This window comes from Scatophagus argus, chromosome 2 (genome assembly GCF_020382885.2).
Source record: "Scatophagus argus isolate fScaArg1 chromosome 2, fScaArg1.pri, whole genome shotgun sequence".
Classification (NCBI taxonomy): domain Eukaryota; kingdom Metazoa; phylum Chordata; class Actinopteri; family Scatophagidae; genus Scatophagus; species Scatophagus argus.
In genome coordinates, this window is record NC_058494.1 from 18,653,538 (window position 1) to 18,669,921 (window position 16,384).

General features: G+C 40.6%; 1 protein-coding gene across 2 annotated transcripts in view; it reads left to right on the plus strand.

Annotated features, from left to right (window-relative positions):
• Window positions 1-1,021: 1,021 nt before the first annotated feature.
• Window positions 1,022-16,384, plus strand: part of znf827 (zinc finger protein 827) — a 63,132-nt gene continuing 47,769 nt past the window's right edge. The window contains exon 1 of one of the 2 annotated variants that reach the window (XM_046415572.1): window positions 1,022-1,395. In XM_046415572.1, coding sequence (XP_046271528.1) covers window positions 1,353-1,395 — 43 coding nt within the window. In that variant the 5' untranslated portion in view covers window positions 1,022-1,352. The remainder of the gene's footprint in view (window positions 1,396-16,384) is intronic. The other variant, XM_046415562.1, reaches the window with a different exon arrangement.

Sequence of the window (16,384 nt, forward strand, 5' to 3'; positions counted from 1 at the left end):
TTTTTCTGACACTGACACCTGTTATTTTCCCCCATCTGATTTAATACCGGTTCCCACACAGTGTACCTTTTTTTTTTTTCTGCTGTTCTTTTAATAGACAAATTTTAGGTATAACTCAGCAGGCAGTTTTTAAATTAACAGCCTGACATGTATGAAGCCTGATTGTGTGAGAGATGGCGGGAGGAGGAGATGCGTTTGGGAATAAACCGAATTAAAACACAAAATCTTTGATCAATGTGTTTATTGTTATTAACAAATGAGATCAAGTTGTAGCTTTTAGTCCTTGTTTTTCTCTATTTACGTGGAAATAGTAACCTTGTGCAAACTTTCAGAGGAGAAAGGCTTACAATGAGTATATCATTACCATGTATGTACTATAATACTATTGATATGAATATACTACAAAGTCCAAAGTATTGTTATGATTACAGTAACAAAGCAGCACCCATTTAATGCAAACATTTGCAAAATCACTGTGCAAACTAAGTCCTCCAGTCAAGATCACCCTAACTAACATTACTACCGTAATCATTTTCAGTTTTTAAATTTTACTATGCTGCGAATGGGATACTTTTCATTTTCAGTTACAACAAACATTTGGTTATAGCGCTAAACTGACCGTCTTACCAAAGCGAGATAAACGCGTGCATAACGTGCCACCGCTTCGTGTATCGCATAGCGTCCAAATTAACACGTACGTTCACATCATTTGCATCATTATGATCACGGTCACTCACTGTGTTATTATTTTTGAAGGAAATAAAATAGATTCCGTGGACGCGATTCGACTCCATCAGCACGGTCTCTCTGTTGAATTACAGCGTCTTTGCTTTTTTGTTTGTTTGTTTCTTTCCCCAAATACATTTTCTTTTCAGCAATACACACTGAAAGCTTGGGGGCACCTTGTCCGTACGCTGCTCTCGGGGGCGAGCTCCTCGCATGTGTGCGTGCGCGCAAGAGCGTGTTTGAGTGTGTGCGTGCGTGAGTGTGCGTGCGTGTGTGTGTGTGTGTGTGTGTGTGTGTTAGAGAGAGAGACTGAGTGAGTGTGTGCGTGCGTGCCGGGCGCGCGTGTGTCTGCTCTGCTGTTGCTGCCCTTTGATCCCTGCATTAGTGTTAGTTAGGGGCTCGGAGACACACTTGCACCGAGAGCAGCCATAGTCAAGACACGGCAACAACAACAGCGGCACCTCCTCCGCCTGTGTACCCATTCCCCAACAATACACTTTAAACCGAGCAAAGCCAGGTGCACGACCAAGTCCCTGCCATCACTGGCGCCTCCAGTCTCAATGGGAAAAACCTTTTTTCTTCTTATCCCTAAACAAGGACGAGAATGTGATTAAAAACGGGGGAAAATGCCAAGGAGGAAGCAGGAGCAACCCAAGCGCCTGCCTTCACGTAAGTCGTTCACTCGATTTGTTCAATTTTAACGGCTCTCCGTGTGTTTTGCGCAGTAGTTTAGGGTTAAAGAGGTGAAACAGACAAAAGACTCGGCGTAGGTTATTTCTCCCTTTTTAGGTCCGAGCGAGGCAGCCATGTTGTAGGCGATGGGTAACGTTAGCTAGGCGGTGAGTGTATAAATGATACGTGGCTTTATTAGGAGTATAATCGATAAAGGTCCGATTCCGTTAAAGGTTGTGGTCAGTTGGCATATGTGTCGGTTGTGTGTGAGGGATAACGGCCGAGCGTTTTCGGTAATGTGTTCGCCTCTGCTAGGTGGCTTTTCGGGTAGAAAGGGGAGGATCTGGGAGTCTGGCCGCAATAAAATGAAGGGTCAGTCGGATCAGACAAGCCAGAGTCTGGCTACCCATACCCTTGTGTTCCTAGTTAGCAATAGCGCTATCTAGCAACGCTCGGTAAACTTCATTTCCTCTGCAATAAACGTCTAACTTTCGCCTCGTAGTTTTGCTTCTAAATCTCGGAACCGAATTTGTTGGCGTTTGTTTGTCGTCGACTTTAAAAAGTCTGGAAAGATCCCCCCCCCTCTTCCTAAGCCAATGTAATTTTTTTTTCTACCCCTCCCAGTCTGCATGCAGGCTATGTCAGAGCCATGGTCGGTCACCTGAAGTTCAGGGTTTTCCCCCCCTTCCCTTTGCAGCCATTCATTGCAGACAGACTACGATCAATAACGCGGTTAGAAAAGGGAAACGACCGTTAAGCTCTACTACATTGCTTGAAATAACGCTGTGCCGCAGCAGAAACCTACTGTAAATCCCGCTGAGTTGATTTGGGTAGGAGGTTGGTTTACTTTTGTACATTTGACCCACCGTATCTTGGATGTTCGTATTGTGCCTTTATCAGTCCAGATAATGAAAAGCTGCAGTAACACAGTCCAGCCACTAGAGGTTTGCTTAGATGGCAGTGGGCAGTGACAACCATTATTAAAGGAATTATCCGAGAGTGACATCTTTTGCTCTTGATCATTTCTGCTCAATACATGCGTAAGCAAACAGCTCAATTAGTCATTGGTATGCAAATGTAATGAATAATTGAGTGATTCATCTTTAAATCAACGACGCCTTGGTACATTTATCTTATGACACTATCTTCTTCATTTCTTAAATGTCAGACCATGCCAGCTGTTCAGTATAACCAGCCACGACCAAAAAGGCACTTTGAGTTCTGCTTTTTTCTTCTTCTTCTTATACTGACATGTAGTTTTCCTTTAATTCCAAAGAGGTTTGAGAAACGAGTAAACTCCTGCACCTGTCACAGTTTAACGTTTCTGACACGTTAAATTTTTTTTTTTAATTTTTAGTGGTAATATGCACTAATCCTCTATTCAATTGTTTGACCTAGGGTTGAACTTGGGAAATTGCAGCAGTTGGCTGGGAGGCATAGAGGTGGAGGCTTGGTGACAGCGGTTACTGTATCTGTGTGTGTGAGTGTGTGTGCGTGAGACTGAGTGACAGAGGGATATTTGGGCAGTCAGTCCTCCCTGATATGCTGCATAAGGAGTATGTACGCCATATGGTGGGACTGCACAGAATAGGGTCATGATTTATAACCGAACGTAACCCGCTGCAGCCTTTTCATTAACACTCTGCATACCGAGAGTTCTTTTAGGAACCTCGTCCGCTGAACTCATCGCTAACCAGCATCTGTGTCTTGTGAGGTGTGCAGTGCGGTCATAAAAATAAAATTTGTCTCTTTTTTTTTTTTAGTGGTAGTTGGTCATTTTGACACCTGAAACAGGTTGCCTTTTCTTGAATTACCCTTCTTTGTTAGTCGCATTCATCTACTTCATTTGAACTTACATCCGTAGAAAAATTCCATGGTGTTAATACTCTTATTAATGATTAGAGTAAACACTTAATATAATAAAATAATATAACAATACCGTAGGCCCAGTGATACTTGATAAGTTGTGCATTATTTTTCCCAAATAAGAAAAAAATGTGTCATCTTGGGTAATTGGAGTGATTCATTGTGTAGGATTTTATGGCACATCACCCTGTTAACAGGGACAGTAATAGTTTTGGAATATTTTTGTGATATGTGTCAGGCGTCTCAAAATGTAGCAAAATTGAAATGGGTTTTATGATTTTGTTTAGTGGACATAAAATCAGGTTTTGGCTCCTACTGTTGTTTGCACTTAGGGAATTACAATTGATCGTTCATTTCAATGTCCAAATGGACCCTGGAGTTGAATTTTTACTGCTAGGATTTTTTTTTTTTAACAAGCCTTTCTTTATAACTATCAGAATATTTAAGCAAATGCTTCACTGGTTTCAACTGTAAAATAACCTAAAGGCTAAACCAGTTGGATTCCGATTTTTAAAAATCATTGTAACGTACTAAAAAAACGGTGGACAAAATAATTGGTGAGATTCAACAGTTAAAGCACATGATTTTGTGTTGACAAAAGCTTTCTGATGTTAGGCAACTTGTGTTTCAAAAGGTACACAGTTTGTGTGTGAAAGCTGTATGTCATACAGTGTCATCATTATATAGTCTGGATCAGTCAGACACCAAGTCCAGTATTTTCCATCTTTTGTCCAAAAGACCAGAGTTATGCCACACCAACCTTTCAATTAAGCTTTGTAATTGGTCTGCAACAAAAATACTCTTCACCCACATATCTCAAACCATGTACTCCTGTGTAGGCACTGTACTGAAGCACTGCTGTGCCTGTGTTCCTCGGTTTAAATTAAAGCCTTTTTCTGATTTAGGAGTTGTTTCCCTCCTCAGTCAACAAACTGTCACCGAAAAGTATGAATTTGTCAGAAGCTTTTTGTGCTTTGTTTTTGGATCTTCCCACTCTAGAATTGAAGTGTCACCTCATGCCATTCGCTGTCAGTCTGTGTGTTTTCATTATTCAGCCAACAACACCCAGGTGGTGTGCCATCCAACAGGCACAATATCGAGCTTCAAATCTCTTCATCTGTGGTGAAAAAGGACAAGCTAATACACTGGCTTTAATGCTGGAGGTGCTTTATCTTAGCACAGACCCAGATATATGGGTTGTGCAGCCCAGTGTGCACTGTCCTATTGTCTGTGCCACAGCTTGTGAAAGGAGACTATTCTTTAAGTGTGTGTGCACAGCACGCACATGTGAAAGTGAACACACAACCCTTGTGTTTGTGTCTGTGTGTGTTTGTGTCTGTGGGTACATAAGCCAGCTATGGAGGTCACAGTACAGTATGGCGCCTTCATTCTGACAAGTAAACATGACCTTTGGTGCCACAATGAAAACTGCCATTCTTTATGACCTTGCAGTGTGTTATTGTTCGTGTAATTTTGCTGCCTTATTACTTACTCTTTAAACTTAGCATCAGTGAAAATGCTGGTAAGCTCTTAAATATTTTATGTATGCGATTTCATTTCATTACATTACATACTGTGCTGGTCAGAATAAGGCGAAATAATCAGAAATGCTTGGCATATTCTCTGCCAAAAAAGTACATATTATAGGCCATGTTGTCATTAGATCAAAAAAGTCCCCATAACAGGCAAGTGGGTGAGTGTGTTAAAAATACTGATTTGAGAGTCCCTATTTTAAAGAGCTCAAACTTGGGAGAAAAGTGTATTGGTGGAAAAGCTTGTATTCCTCTCCCTCCTTTCAGTTATCTACATTTGAAGTGGAGAGGTTTTTAACGTTTCTGGATGGATTTCTGTTCCCCCTCATCAGCCAATAGCTGACTGACTGGGTGACTGTCTACCTTACTGTAATGGCGGGTCACTGGCTCCCTTCCACTTGCTATGATTATAATGACCTTGGTGGGGCTGGGGCTTGAAAACATTGGTTTAAGGGGAAATAAGGGGAAAGGAAAACGAGAGGAGGTTTCCATTTCGCTCTTGGCATAAAATTTGTGGGGAATTTCTGCCAAGAATCCCCCAGCACGTCACCACCACTCTGTCCTCCCCCCCGCCCCCCACCTGAAGTTGATGGGGCTTAGGTGCTCTGGTGGTGTCGGGCAAGTGGAGCTCAAGCTAATAATGGTACACAGGCTTAAACCCAAAAATGAATAAAAGGGCAGGGGAAAGGTGGTGGGTGCCTCATTCACTATACCGTGGCCAAACTGAACTTTTTTTGTGTGTGTGTTAGAGTTTATGAAAGCAGAGATCTAAACTTTTTTACAACTAAGACACATTTGCGGTGTGGTGGTTTAACATTTCAGTGATAGGATTCAGGGTTAATACAGCTTAAAAATAAATGTTTCTTCAGAATCAAACTTCTTTGTGGGCCCGTATGTTACTCAGTTCATGTGAAATAGGAATTTCCTCAAAATAACTTTTGTCACGGTTCTTAAATGATACCTTTGGATTTGTGTGCCTGTTTATTTCACATAGCACATAGCAGTGTCACTGTAGAAAGAGACTAGAAATTGAAATTTGACTTTCAGCCCGAAAGTAATGATTAAAGTTGAGATTAAAAGAAAAATGCTTTTAGATAACATGTCCTGTCATATTGTGCATCTATTTAATAATATGTTTCCAAAAAAGTTATACAGCAAGAAGTTTCTGTCATTTCTGTCATCAATCGGTCTTTAGGACCACAGAGTTTTGATGCATTAGTTAGCTTGGTTTGTCTCTGGTTGTGTGAGATCTCAGACCTTTTTTTTTCTGTTTCCTCATAATACTGTGGTTATGGGCACACTGGGCAGAATTTATTAATTTTAAGGAAAGTGATATCTGTGAAAGCTCTGCATTTTGCTCAAGGCATTTTACAGTGGACTGATTCAGCTTAAGTTGTTCTGATACCAATACTGAGACACTGCCTAAAATGCTGGATTGGGTATCAGTGAATTCATGAGTCTATGCACTGATTCGATACCACGTAATTTATTTATTAGAAACGGGAACCTGCTACTTCCCAGCAGGGTTTAAGACACCTGTATGCAGCTTTGCAGGTTTTTTTTTTTTTTACTGCATTACTAGCCAGTATCCATAACATAACAGACATACAGGGTTAGCAGTTGTTAAAAAAATAATAGTATATATATAACATAACATAACATAACATAACATAATATAAAGTTTCAATAACTTTGAAGAGTGACAGCTGTGGGGTTTTTTCAGGGTGCAGTTTTTGTGGTGGTAACAACATGTGTATTCATATCACATTGTTTTTTTGCAGGACTTTGGCCTCACAATGACCGAATAAGTGTGGTCTGTGTCTTGGCAGAAAAGCCTTGATGGTGTGTTAGTTGTTGGTTGTAGCTAAGCTAATGCTAGTCAGTATATCCCAGCATGTCTTTAAAATAAAAACAGTATTGCCATAGTAAGTCAGAAACCAGAACTCAAATGGGTGAGACACAAACTCTGTGCAAATAGCTATATCGAACAGGCTAACTCATTTGTGGTGGCATGACCGGAGTGTGTCAGTTATCCAACTTGGGTGCGAGGCCTTTTCTCTGTGGTGTTTAGGCTGCCTCCTGCTACACATTCAGGCATGTGAATGTTTGTGTGATGTTATTTTAACAGCAAGAATAAGCATTGTCATTTTTTTTTTCAGTTTCACAGCAGATTTCCCAAAATTTCACCTTCTTTTCACTCACTTTTAATTGCACAAAATAAACACAAATAAAGGTCTGTATTTTTTTCTTTCAATAAACAAACAACAACAAAGCTATACATCCTTAGTAAGAATTAAGGCCCATGTCTTTGTTTCCTCTGTGTACCAAAAACACGCATAACCTTCACCTGAAAAGGAATTTTGCATACTGTTAGACCCCTAAATTGTTGCTTTTATCTTGTCTCATAAACCACAAATTTTCTTGATTAGAAAATGCTTGAGGTCACCAGAAGGAGACCTGAGTGTTTAATGATTTAGTATTCAGCACAAGACATGATGAAGGGCTTCTATGTCCATGAAAGAGGTTAGTTGTGCCCTGGACATCTTAAGACACCCAAAACTTTTTAAGTAGCTCACTTATTTAATGGCAAAGCAACAAAACAGTAATGAAGCATCTTTATTTAAGAAAAGCAATGTTTTGACCATTTTAATGTGTTTAGTTAACTGTTGAATATTGTTATATTATGTCCATTTTATACATCCAGTGGGAGTTTGACATTCAGAAGGTGTCGTTTACCCTGTGAATCTGAATACTTTTTGGATATCCTTTAAAATGGGTTTGTTGCATATCAAAGTTACTACTGAATACTCTGTCAGATTTTTGATACTTGTGCTTCCCGATGTAAATCATATATTTTGTCAGTTTTACACCAGCATGTTCAACTTTTAAAATGCTGACATCTGATTATCAGTGCATAACTCAATATCAATATCTTTAGTTGGAATTCACTGTGGAAATGTAGCTTTATCTTCAGATGTTTGTTATCTGATAACTTCAGTGTGCCTTCTTTGATCAGAAAATCCTCTACAGCACAAAAATCAGGTAACAGTAGTTGTCCTAATACCTCTAGTACAGTACCTGCCTGTCTGCCTGGTCTCAATCAGACCCCCTCTGTGTGGAATGGAAGTGCCTCAGCCTTGGTAACGATTTTTCCCGTGTTGACAAGTCACAACATGGAGATCTACAGCTCGGAGAGCAGCCCTTTGGCTACGCAGAGCCCTGCTTGCACTGAGTAATAGCAATCTCACAGGAGTAGCAGGCTTTCAGCTGGCAGCAGTTCATACGGAACAGCTCGCCGGTGCAGCTGGGAAAGACAGAGCAGAGTGGAGAGGGAGAGAGGAGCTGGTGGTGGTAGCAGTGGAGATGGAGGGAGGGAGGAAGTGGAGAGGAAGAGCTGTTAAGAGCTTTGGGCGGTTTCTCTGTTGTTGTACCACACAAGTGCATCCAGGCCCTGCAGGACGAGCCTTTAACAGGCATGAGGGATGGAGAGCATGAGAGGAGAGGAGGAGGAGGAGGACGAGAAGGAGGAGGAGGACAAAGCAGTGGTGGAGGAGGTAGTGGTCTGGGGAGCTGAAGCCGGCCAGTCGTGCCAGACGCCTGCTCTAAACTGGGATGTGATTTATTGTTGGACTCACGTTTCACTCTTAGAAAGACGCTAAAATTACATTGTGCAGATTTAAAGAACTTTCTCAATTGTCTTAGAAGAAAGACCATTGCCTGTGGGCTGCGATTAAATTGTGGAGCATGTGGTACATCTTCAACTATTAAATGAAACTTGGAAGTTTTGGGCATAAGGTGGCACATGACTTAAGGTTTTTTTGGCTTCTGCTTTCTTTCTGCGTTTCTTTACTTGCGAACATACTGCTTTAACATGTTATACATGAACTGTCTATAAAGCTGCTTTTTGAAATGTGGTAATCCAGTGTCGGTATGTATATTTGCTGGGGGGCCCAAAATGGCTTTTGGCCAATATGTTGATCTTTGTCGTCCTTGCTGAATGCACTCTGCACACCGCAGTGCTATGAGATGACCTCACTTCCTGTGTGGGTAGAGGAGGGCAGGAGGCCTCTTACACACATATGCACACAGATATTTTCGTTAACTGCAGCCTGCCTGTAGTTAGCGTATAGGGCACTAGCCAGGCAAACCCCTCTCTCCTCTCGGTGTGGAAGTGTTTCCACATTGCACGTTTAGCCAGTCAAGAGCAAGACACAGGCTAATGTCTTTAACTAGACAGGCTAACAGCTGTGTGTCTGCAGCTTTTTGGGCTGTAGGATCAGTTTTATAGGGAGATTAAAAGTACAGAAGATTGGGTGGGGGGGCTGTTACAGACACAGGATGGTACGACCATAAGGCAGTGACAGCTCTCTAGGGAAACAATATATCATCTCTTAAAGGAGAGTGGAAGTGTTTGGCTGCGGGACAAAAGTCCTGAGAAGTTAAAATCATTGATGTGATGTCATCTCTGAGAAAGCCATTGTCAGTGCCGTGTGAGGTTATTTATGATGCTGAAAACACAGGTGAGCCTCTTGACTAATTCAGCGCTGCAGAGGAGGCTTCCCCATTAGCGCAATGTAGTCGTAGCATCTCCTCATACATTAAAAACACAATGGGACTTGTGTTTCAAACTGTGATTGTTTACCAAGAGCATTTTCACTTGGTTTTGCCCTTGTGGTGTCAATGAGATTAGTTAATCACTGGATATTTCATTGTGATTGAGGAGCCCTGTAGTTTATGGTACTTGTAAGAACCATAACCATGAGCAGAAACAAATGAAGCTGGCAGGGCTTGCAGAGCAAGATAATAAATAAATGAATGAATTTAGGTAGCAAGCAACTCTAAAAAGAGCTCAATCAGATGGCTCAGCTCATGATTGCCCGTATGTTCCCATTGCCCATGAGTGTTTTGAATGGTGGCCATGTTGTTTCAGATTGCCATGCCATTAATCCCTCATACTCTACAGGGGAGTGGTCAGCAGCAGATGTATTTGCACTTCCTCCAGAAGGTTTTCTAGATTAGCACAAATCCTCCCAGAAAAACCGTTTAAAAACCTCATTTGGCACGCACAGCCAGACTTTGTGCTCATAGCTGGCCAAAGACAGGCATCCCTCCCTCTACATCTCATTCTCTCTGACTCCTGTGATTTTTTTTTTTTTTTTTTTTAAATAAAAGATTCTCCACTTTGTGGTTCTCATAGCTTAGCCCCATGTCGATTTGGACAGGCCAATGTAATTGTTTGGAAACTCAGTTCTGTCATTTGCATGTAGCAAGCAGCCACTTTGCCAGTTTCAGTGGTTTGACCTTGTTGTACCTGCCAGCCAGAAATGAGATCATCAGAAGAGGAGACGAGAAGCTGACATCTCTCCTCCACCTACCCGTGGCTTTAAGTGATGGTTGTCATAGCAATCATTATGCCACAGACAGACTCAGTGGGTGAAGGATGGCTTTGAATGCGGCAGCCTCAGGTCACAACCTGGTTATGACAGAACAGATAGACGTATGAGGGCTGCGGTACACAATCTGCACAAAGTAAACAGCCGCATACATCGCATGTCAGGTTCATATAGATTTCAGCTGAAGATTGAAATTACTGAGGCAAAGTCTCTTTTTTTTATACTTTGAAGAAAGCGAGGCAGGTATTGGTGTAACGGAGAGGGAAAGAGCAGCATGGGGCGAACAATGCCTCGATATTCCCATCAGCTGCCCTGGCCAGCATTTAACATGGAGATTGGAAACGGAATAAGCTCTCCCCCCATCCTCCATGGACCTGCATGTAAATGAGGTTAGCGTTTAGCATTTCCTGCTGTGCCACAGCAATTCTTCTCCCTCTCTTGCTCCCTCTTTTCCTTTTTTTTTTTCCAATAATGGCCTGAAAGTGCTCCCCCTTTCCTGGCGGAGGGACCGGGACCAATGTTGATTAGTGTCCCTGTCCTAAGTGACAGGCTGAAATCCAAGCAGGCACTGCCCTGGGCGCCTCTGCCAAACAGCCGTCAAAGCAGTACCACCATTAAAACAGGCATCTTCTCCACCCCCCTCTGAATTTTCAAGATTCCCTCCCTCTTTCGTCTTTCTCGCTCCTCTGCTCATGCTCCCTTGGCCTCCATTCTCGGTGTCTCTAATAAACACTGCCTCCATCGTTCTAACACACTGTCCCCCATACATACATGCACATATAGAATTACCTCTCACTCTACCCCCACCTTCCACCAGACCTTGCTTTGTATCCCTGGGTGGACTGGCTGCTATAGAGCCGAGTGTCCCTTTTGCCAGTAGGGCGATTTACAAACAATACATGGACGCTGTACACACTCCCACCTTCCACCCTCCTACTCTCTCTCTCACTTCTCTTCCACAGACACACAATCACCTCTGTGAGGAGCTTCAGTATGCCAGAAAAACTACACAGCAGGGTGATGGCCTGTTCTTTTCGCACTTGTTCCAAAGAATGTACCCTGTCTGCTTGAGAATGCGAGCGCGACATCCACGTCTTGGTTGAATGAGGTTACTTTGTCAACCGGAAGAAAAAATGATGGGATCTGACTTATATGTCAGGTAATTAGTTTTCAAAACCACACGAAATGATAATCTGAGCTGTATTCATGACAGTTTTGCCTGATATAAAGCAAATACGCTAGGGAGTTGTGTTAGTTGAACAGCGGGTATATGCTAATTACTCCGTGTTTGAGAAGAGGAAAATGTAAAATGTAAAAAAGACAAAAACTGCTGTTGTGTCTCAACGCAGGAGTTGTAATAAACTGGTTATCATCATGCCTTCTGGATTTGTTAGTGTGCCAGTATGTATGTATAGTACCCTTTAAAACAGTCATAGCATCACAGCAAATTAATCTGATTAAGTCAGTCAAAACGTATCACCACCAAGTGCGTTTTAAGCGAGCAATCCAGCATTTTAGAAAAAGATTTTTTGTAGTTGTGACCAGTTATGTCTCAAAGGCCTAGTTTCTTGCATTTTTCAGACGTGCACGAAAGTTTTTTCTACCATATGTGGTGTTTTTTAATTGTGTCACATGCGTTTGCCTGTATTCAGTTTTTAACAAAGAAGGATGCCACCCACATAGGCCTATTCCTATGAGAAAGACGCCTCAGATTTTGACGAATATGAACAGCTCCTTTTCACACAGTCAAGAGATTGGTATGTATTATAGAACATTTACACACAGTAATGGCAATGAGCCCCATTTCTCAAGCAATCTATGAAATGTTTTTTCTTTCTCTTAATAAGTTAATTTTCAGGAAATTTACAAAAACTTGTTCATGTGTATCAGCAGTAGCTACATATGTTCCTAAATCCATCAGTCAAAACCAGTGAAAAAACTGTGAGTGCAGAGTGTTTAGTTTTTAGTAATTAGTTCATGAAAATGAAAGTCAGATGCATGGTATCTGGCTTTTATCCACAATAAATGTGAGCAAAATGTTTCATGCTTTATATGATAGTGTTATGTTATGATTCATGATAACAATAAAAATATTATTACACATTTAGGATGGATTACATTTGTGCTGTACTAAGAACAAAGCAATGTTGTTTTGTGTCTTTAGCATGTAAGCGCGGGTACAGTAGAGCAATTAAAAAGCACAGAGGCCTAAAAACCTAAACCTAAAAAAGTATGTAGACTAAAGCAATAAAGGTTAGAACATAGAAAAAGGAACAATGCCACAAGAAAATATATGAAGAAATGTAGCACTTCCCAAACCCATGTGACCAAATGACTTTTCATGAGTAGAATTTTAAATGCTTGGATTAGATTTCTGATGCTCAGCAGTACCCCTCACAGACACCTTGCTGATAAAAACCCCAGCATGCTCATCTTTTTTGAGGTTATTTCCTTGCATTGTTTGGCATGCACTGTTTAGCCATTTTGTAAATACACCGGCAGGTGCTATTTTGTATACTTATACCAGGGAATGTTAACTTACTTAACAACAAACTAATAAATGATATCCAGTGAATGCAAGAGTAACCATGTGAAGGCATTACGTATTGCATTTGACCTTTAACCTTTAATGCTTTTTTTTTTCTTTAAATTTTCAAAGCAGTAGTGGTGCCGTATGCTGACCCACAGATTGTAGCTGTTGTTAGTCAAATTATCTTGTACTTTTTCTTCTTTATTCAATAAAGAACTGTACATTCATAGAATTGCTTTTAAAAAAGAGGAGTTTACAAACTTGTCAGACATGACGTCTGAGATTTTCTAACTGCTGCTTGAATCAGCGCTTATAAAGCAGATTCAATTAAAAAAGAAAGTATGACTCATCATTACCAAAAACACTGCAAGCAATGAATGGTAATTCATAATGAAATACAGCATTTTGGCACAGAGTTTTACAGGATAAGCCTCCAGTAAGGTGCTGACCCAGGGCCAGTTGATTGTCCACACCACCAACCTCGGGACGGTAGTTCCCAACCCCTTTCTGTAAGGCAGCCCAGTCTGATGAACTGAACTCAAGTATTGCTTCATCAGCACCGCAATTTATGTTGAAAATTTGAATCAAATGAAAATGGATATCACAGTGAATTTTATAATATATTTATGCTAGTTGAAATTTTCTCCCTTTAGCAAGTTAATCCTTGCTTTTTTTTACTGTGTCACAGTGCCACCCTCCAGGATCCAGTAGCTCAGAGAGCTATTTAGATTGCCTCCTGTCATGAACACATGAATGTGCTTGGGATATTTATCGTGCATATCATACGCTTGTCGTGATAACTAGGTTTAATCTGTCTGATTTTAAGCTGCGCATTCACTTAACTGGACACTGCTCTGTATGTCACTGATCTTTTTTTGGTCAAATATCACTGCCTTCATGTAGGACTGCATGACATGGCAATAGAGCATATATGCTGTAAACCAAATGAACAGGACTGGAAGACCCCAGTAGGAAGAAAAACCTTGTTGACCACATGAAGCATTATATCATTCCATTGTTTACTGAACGGCTGTGAAGATGGAAGAGAGACTGATCGGCGTCGTGATAAACTTAACAATATACCTTTTACCCTTGAACCTTGAATAAAGATACTTTAAACCACGAGGGAGTACAAAGACTTGAATCACCATGCAGTCACTTGGTGTTGTATTGCTCTTCAAGTGGGCACGCAAATGGACTACACTCCCACACGGTTTCCTCTCTTCTCTGTTGAGAGCAACACATGCGCAGTATAGATTGGGCGCACGTGAGAAATTGGCAGCAGGTATAGGCATTTATGAGGTGATATGCGAGCTAACATTTCAGTCATTTTACAAACAGGAGTTAAGTAGGTGGCATTAGAGGATGTAAGTGAAACTCCAAATGTTGTTGCACAGTTTGACACAAATTTGAGAGCCAGGTGGATAAAATTAAACACAATATTTAACTTTAGTCTTTATTTGTTATTTATTAGCTGCTGAAATAAATAAATAAATAAAATTTCTGCTGGGGCAAGTATAAATTTTCTTTGGGTGATTAGAATTTTGACCCACTTGTGAAAAAAGAACTTTAATGTTGACCCCTGATAACACCATACGCAGAAGCCGGCCCACAGCTCCTGAGTGACAGTCAACATTTTTTATTTTACATTTAGCACTCGGGTAAACTGTACAGACATGTTGAGAAGGAATTCAAGTTTGCTATTAGACGCCGCCAAAGGTGAAATAGAAGACACGCAAAGTGTGGTGATACGTTGACACAGGCTGTGTAATGTCAACTAAGCACACATATTTCTAAGTAAAAGAGGTTATAAAATCAAAATATATTTTTACAAATCTGCCCACAGAGAAGTAGAATCTGTTTTCTGAAATTGTTTTGGTTTTGGTCAGGTTCATGTCTGTATGCCCTCAGGCCTCTTTGACCAACATTAACACATCACTGGTGTGTAAGCATTGTGGATTCTTATGCCTTTTAGTTATTACTTTGTTTTCATAAGATGTTGCAGTTCTCCACATTTATCAAGGCTAAAAGCATATTTGATTTTGCCAGTTGGGTAGGATGTCAAAAAATGTAGTGCTCTGAAGAAAAAGGTACTCAATATACAACCATGATTTTGAAAGTCTCCATGGATTCTATAGTTCAGTAATTAGAAAATCACCACCCTTTGTCACAAGGTTGAAATGAGGATTGATAGACGGATCTGAGTAGATATTTGACAGTCTTGTGTGTGATGGACGTTTCAAACATGCTGGTGCTGTTGGGACTATGACAGTGACCACTGGCCCATTTTCATTCACCAATTAGTGTCATTAGCTGGGTAATGCAGATTGCTTGAGGCCGGGAATGTAGATTATTGTTAGAATGGTAATCCTAATCATTTAGTGAGATTACCCTCTTACAGAGGGTGCTCTTAAATGAGATGAAAACATTTTAAAATTGCAGTAAATGTGTCCTCCTGGGCGATTAGGTACTCACGCAAGCTTTTGCTATGATGGACTCACCATATTCAGACACTTGTATCAGGATGCTATGCAATGTAAATTGACTGCCTTTTCAGCAGTGTTGGAAAACAGCTCACTACAACTGAGCTGAATTTATATACTTGACTGCAAATAAATCTGAATTTAGATTAAACCAATCTTTTATTCATTTTATAAAAATGCAGTAATAAAAATGCAGTAGTACATCCAACACCCATGCCCAGATGTCACAACAACATAACTACACAATGGATTATATTTTAATAATGCAACCATTCTCATAATGCTATGATACAAACACAGGTTCAACACAATATGGTGTCCAAAGCAGGGGCATGAACAGTAACTTTAAGGGTGGGGACAGTAGAGTCACTAATCAGAGTTAGTTGTTCTCTCCTGTAAACTATGTGTCAGTTAATGCTGTAAAGATGCAACAGACATAGCATTTCTCTCCCTACAGCAGTTTAGATCCATAGTTTTGATGACACATTTGAGGTTATGAGCAAGTTTTTTTGTTTTTTTTTTAAACACAAGATGCTAAAAATGGAAGGGAAAAATAAACCAGGGGGGTAAAGTGCACTTCATCTGCAATGAGGAATTTCAGAGGTCTGGAGCTCTCAGTCGTCTCATTCTCTTCCAAGAACACTTCTCCTTCCTGTTTCACCTCTGGCATGCCGCCCAAAGTACCCACAAACCACGGAGGCCAAGGCCGAAAATACACAGATGGTAATTTGCACTACATTTCAATACGACTCAGCCGCCATTATATATAGCCCTGCTGCCTGAACTCTGATCCTCACTGAGAATATCGCCTCACCTCAGATTCCAACTAAAAGATGGGCTCTTTATGTTTTTGTCACAGATTATGAGCTGGACAGGGACAGTAATGTAGAACTGCTTGATTGTGGAAAAAAAATCATAATCACAGTTATTTTCGTCACAGTTACAATCACAGTTATTTAGCACAGCTACTCACTGACTTTGGAAACATGCAGTTAAGCTTTGAAATAGCTTGAAAATTTCTTTTCAAAAGTGGATTTCCTTGAAGTTTAAAAACAATTCACCTGAAGAACATTTTTTTTTAAAAAAAGTATTATGCACAGCAGCATCGATGGCTTCACCTGATCTTTTTATTTGTTTCTATCTGTGTGATACGTCTGAGTTCTCTCTAACTCAGTCAGTACT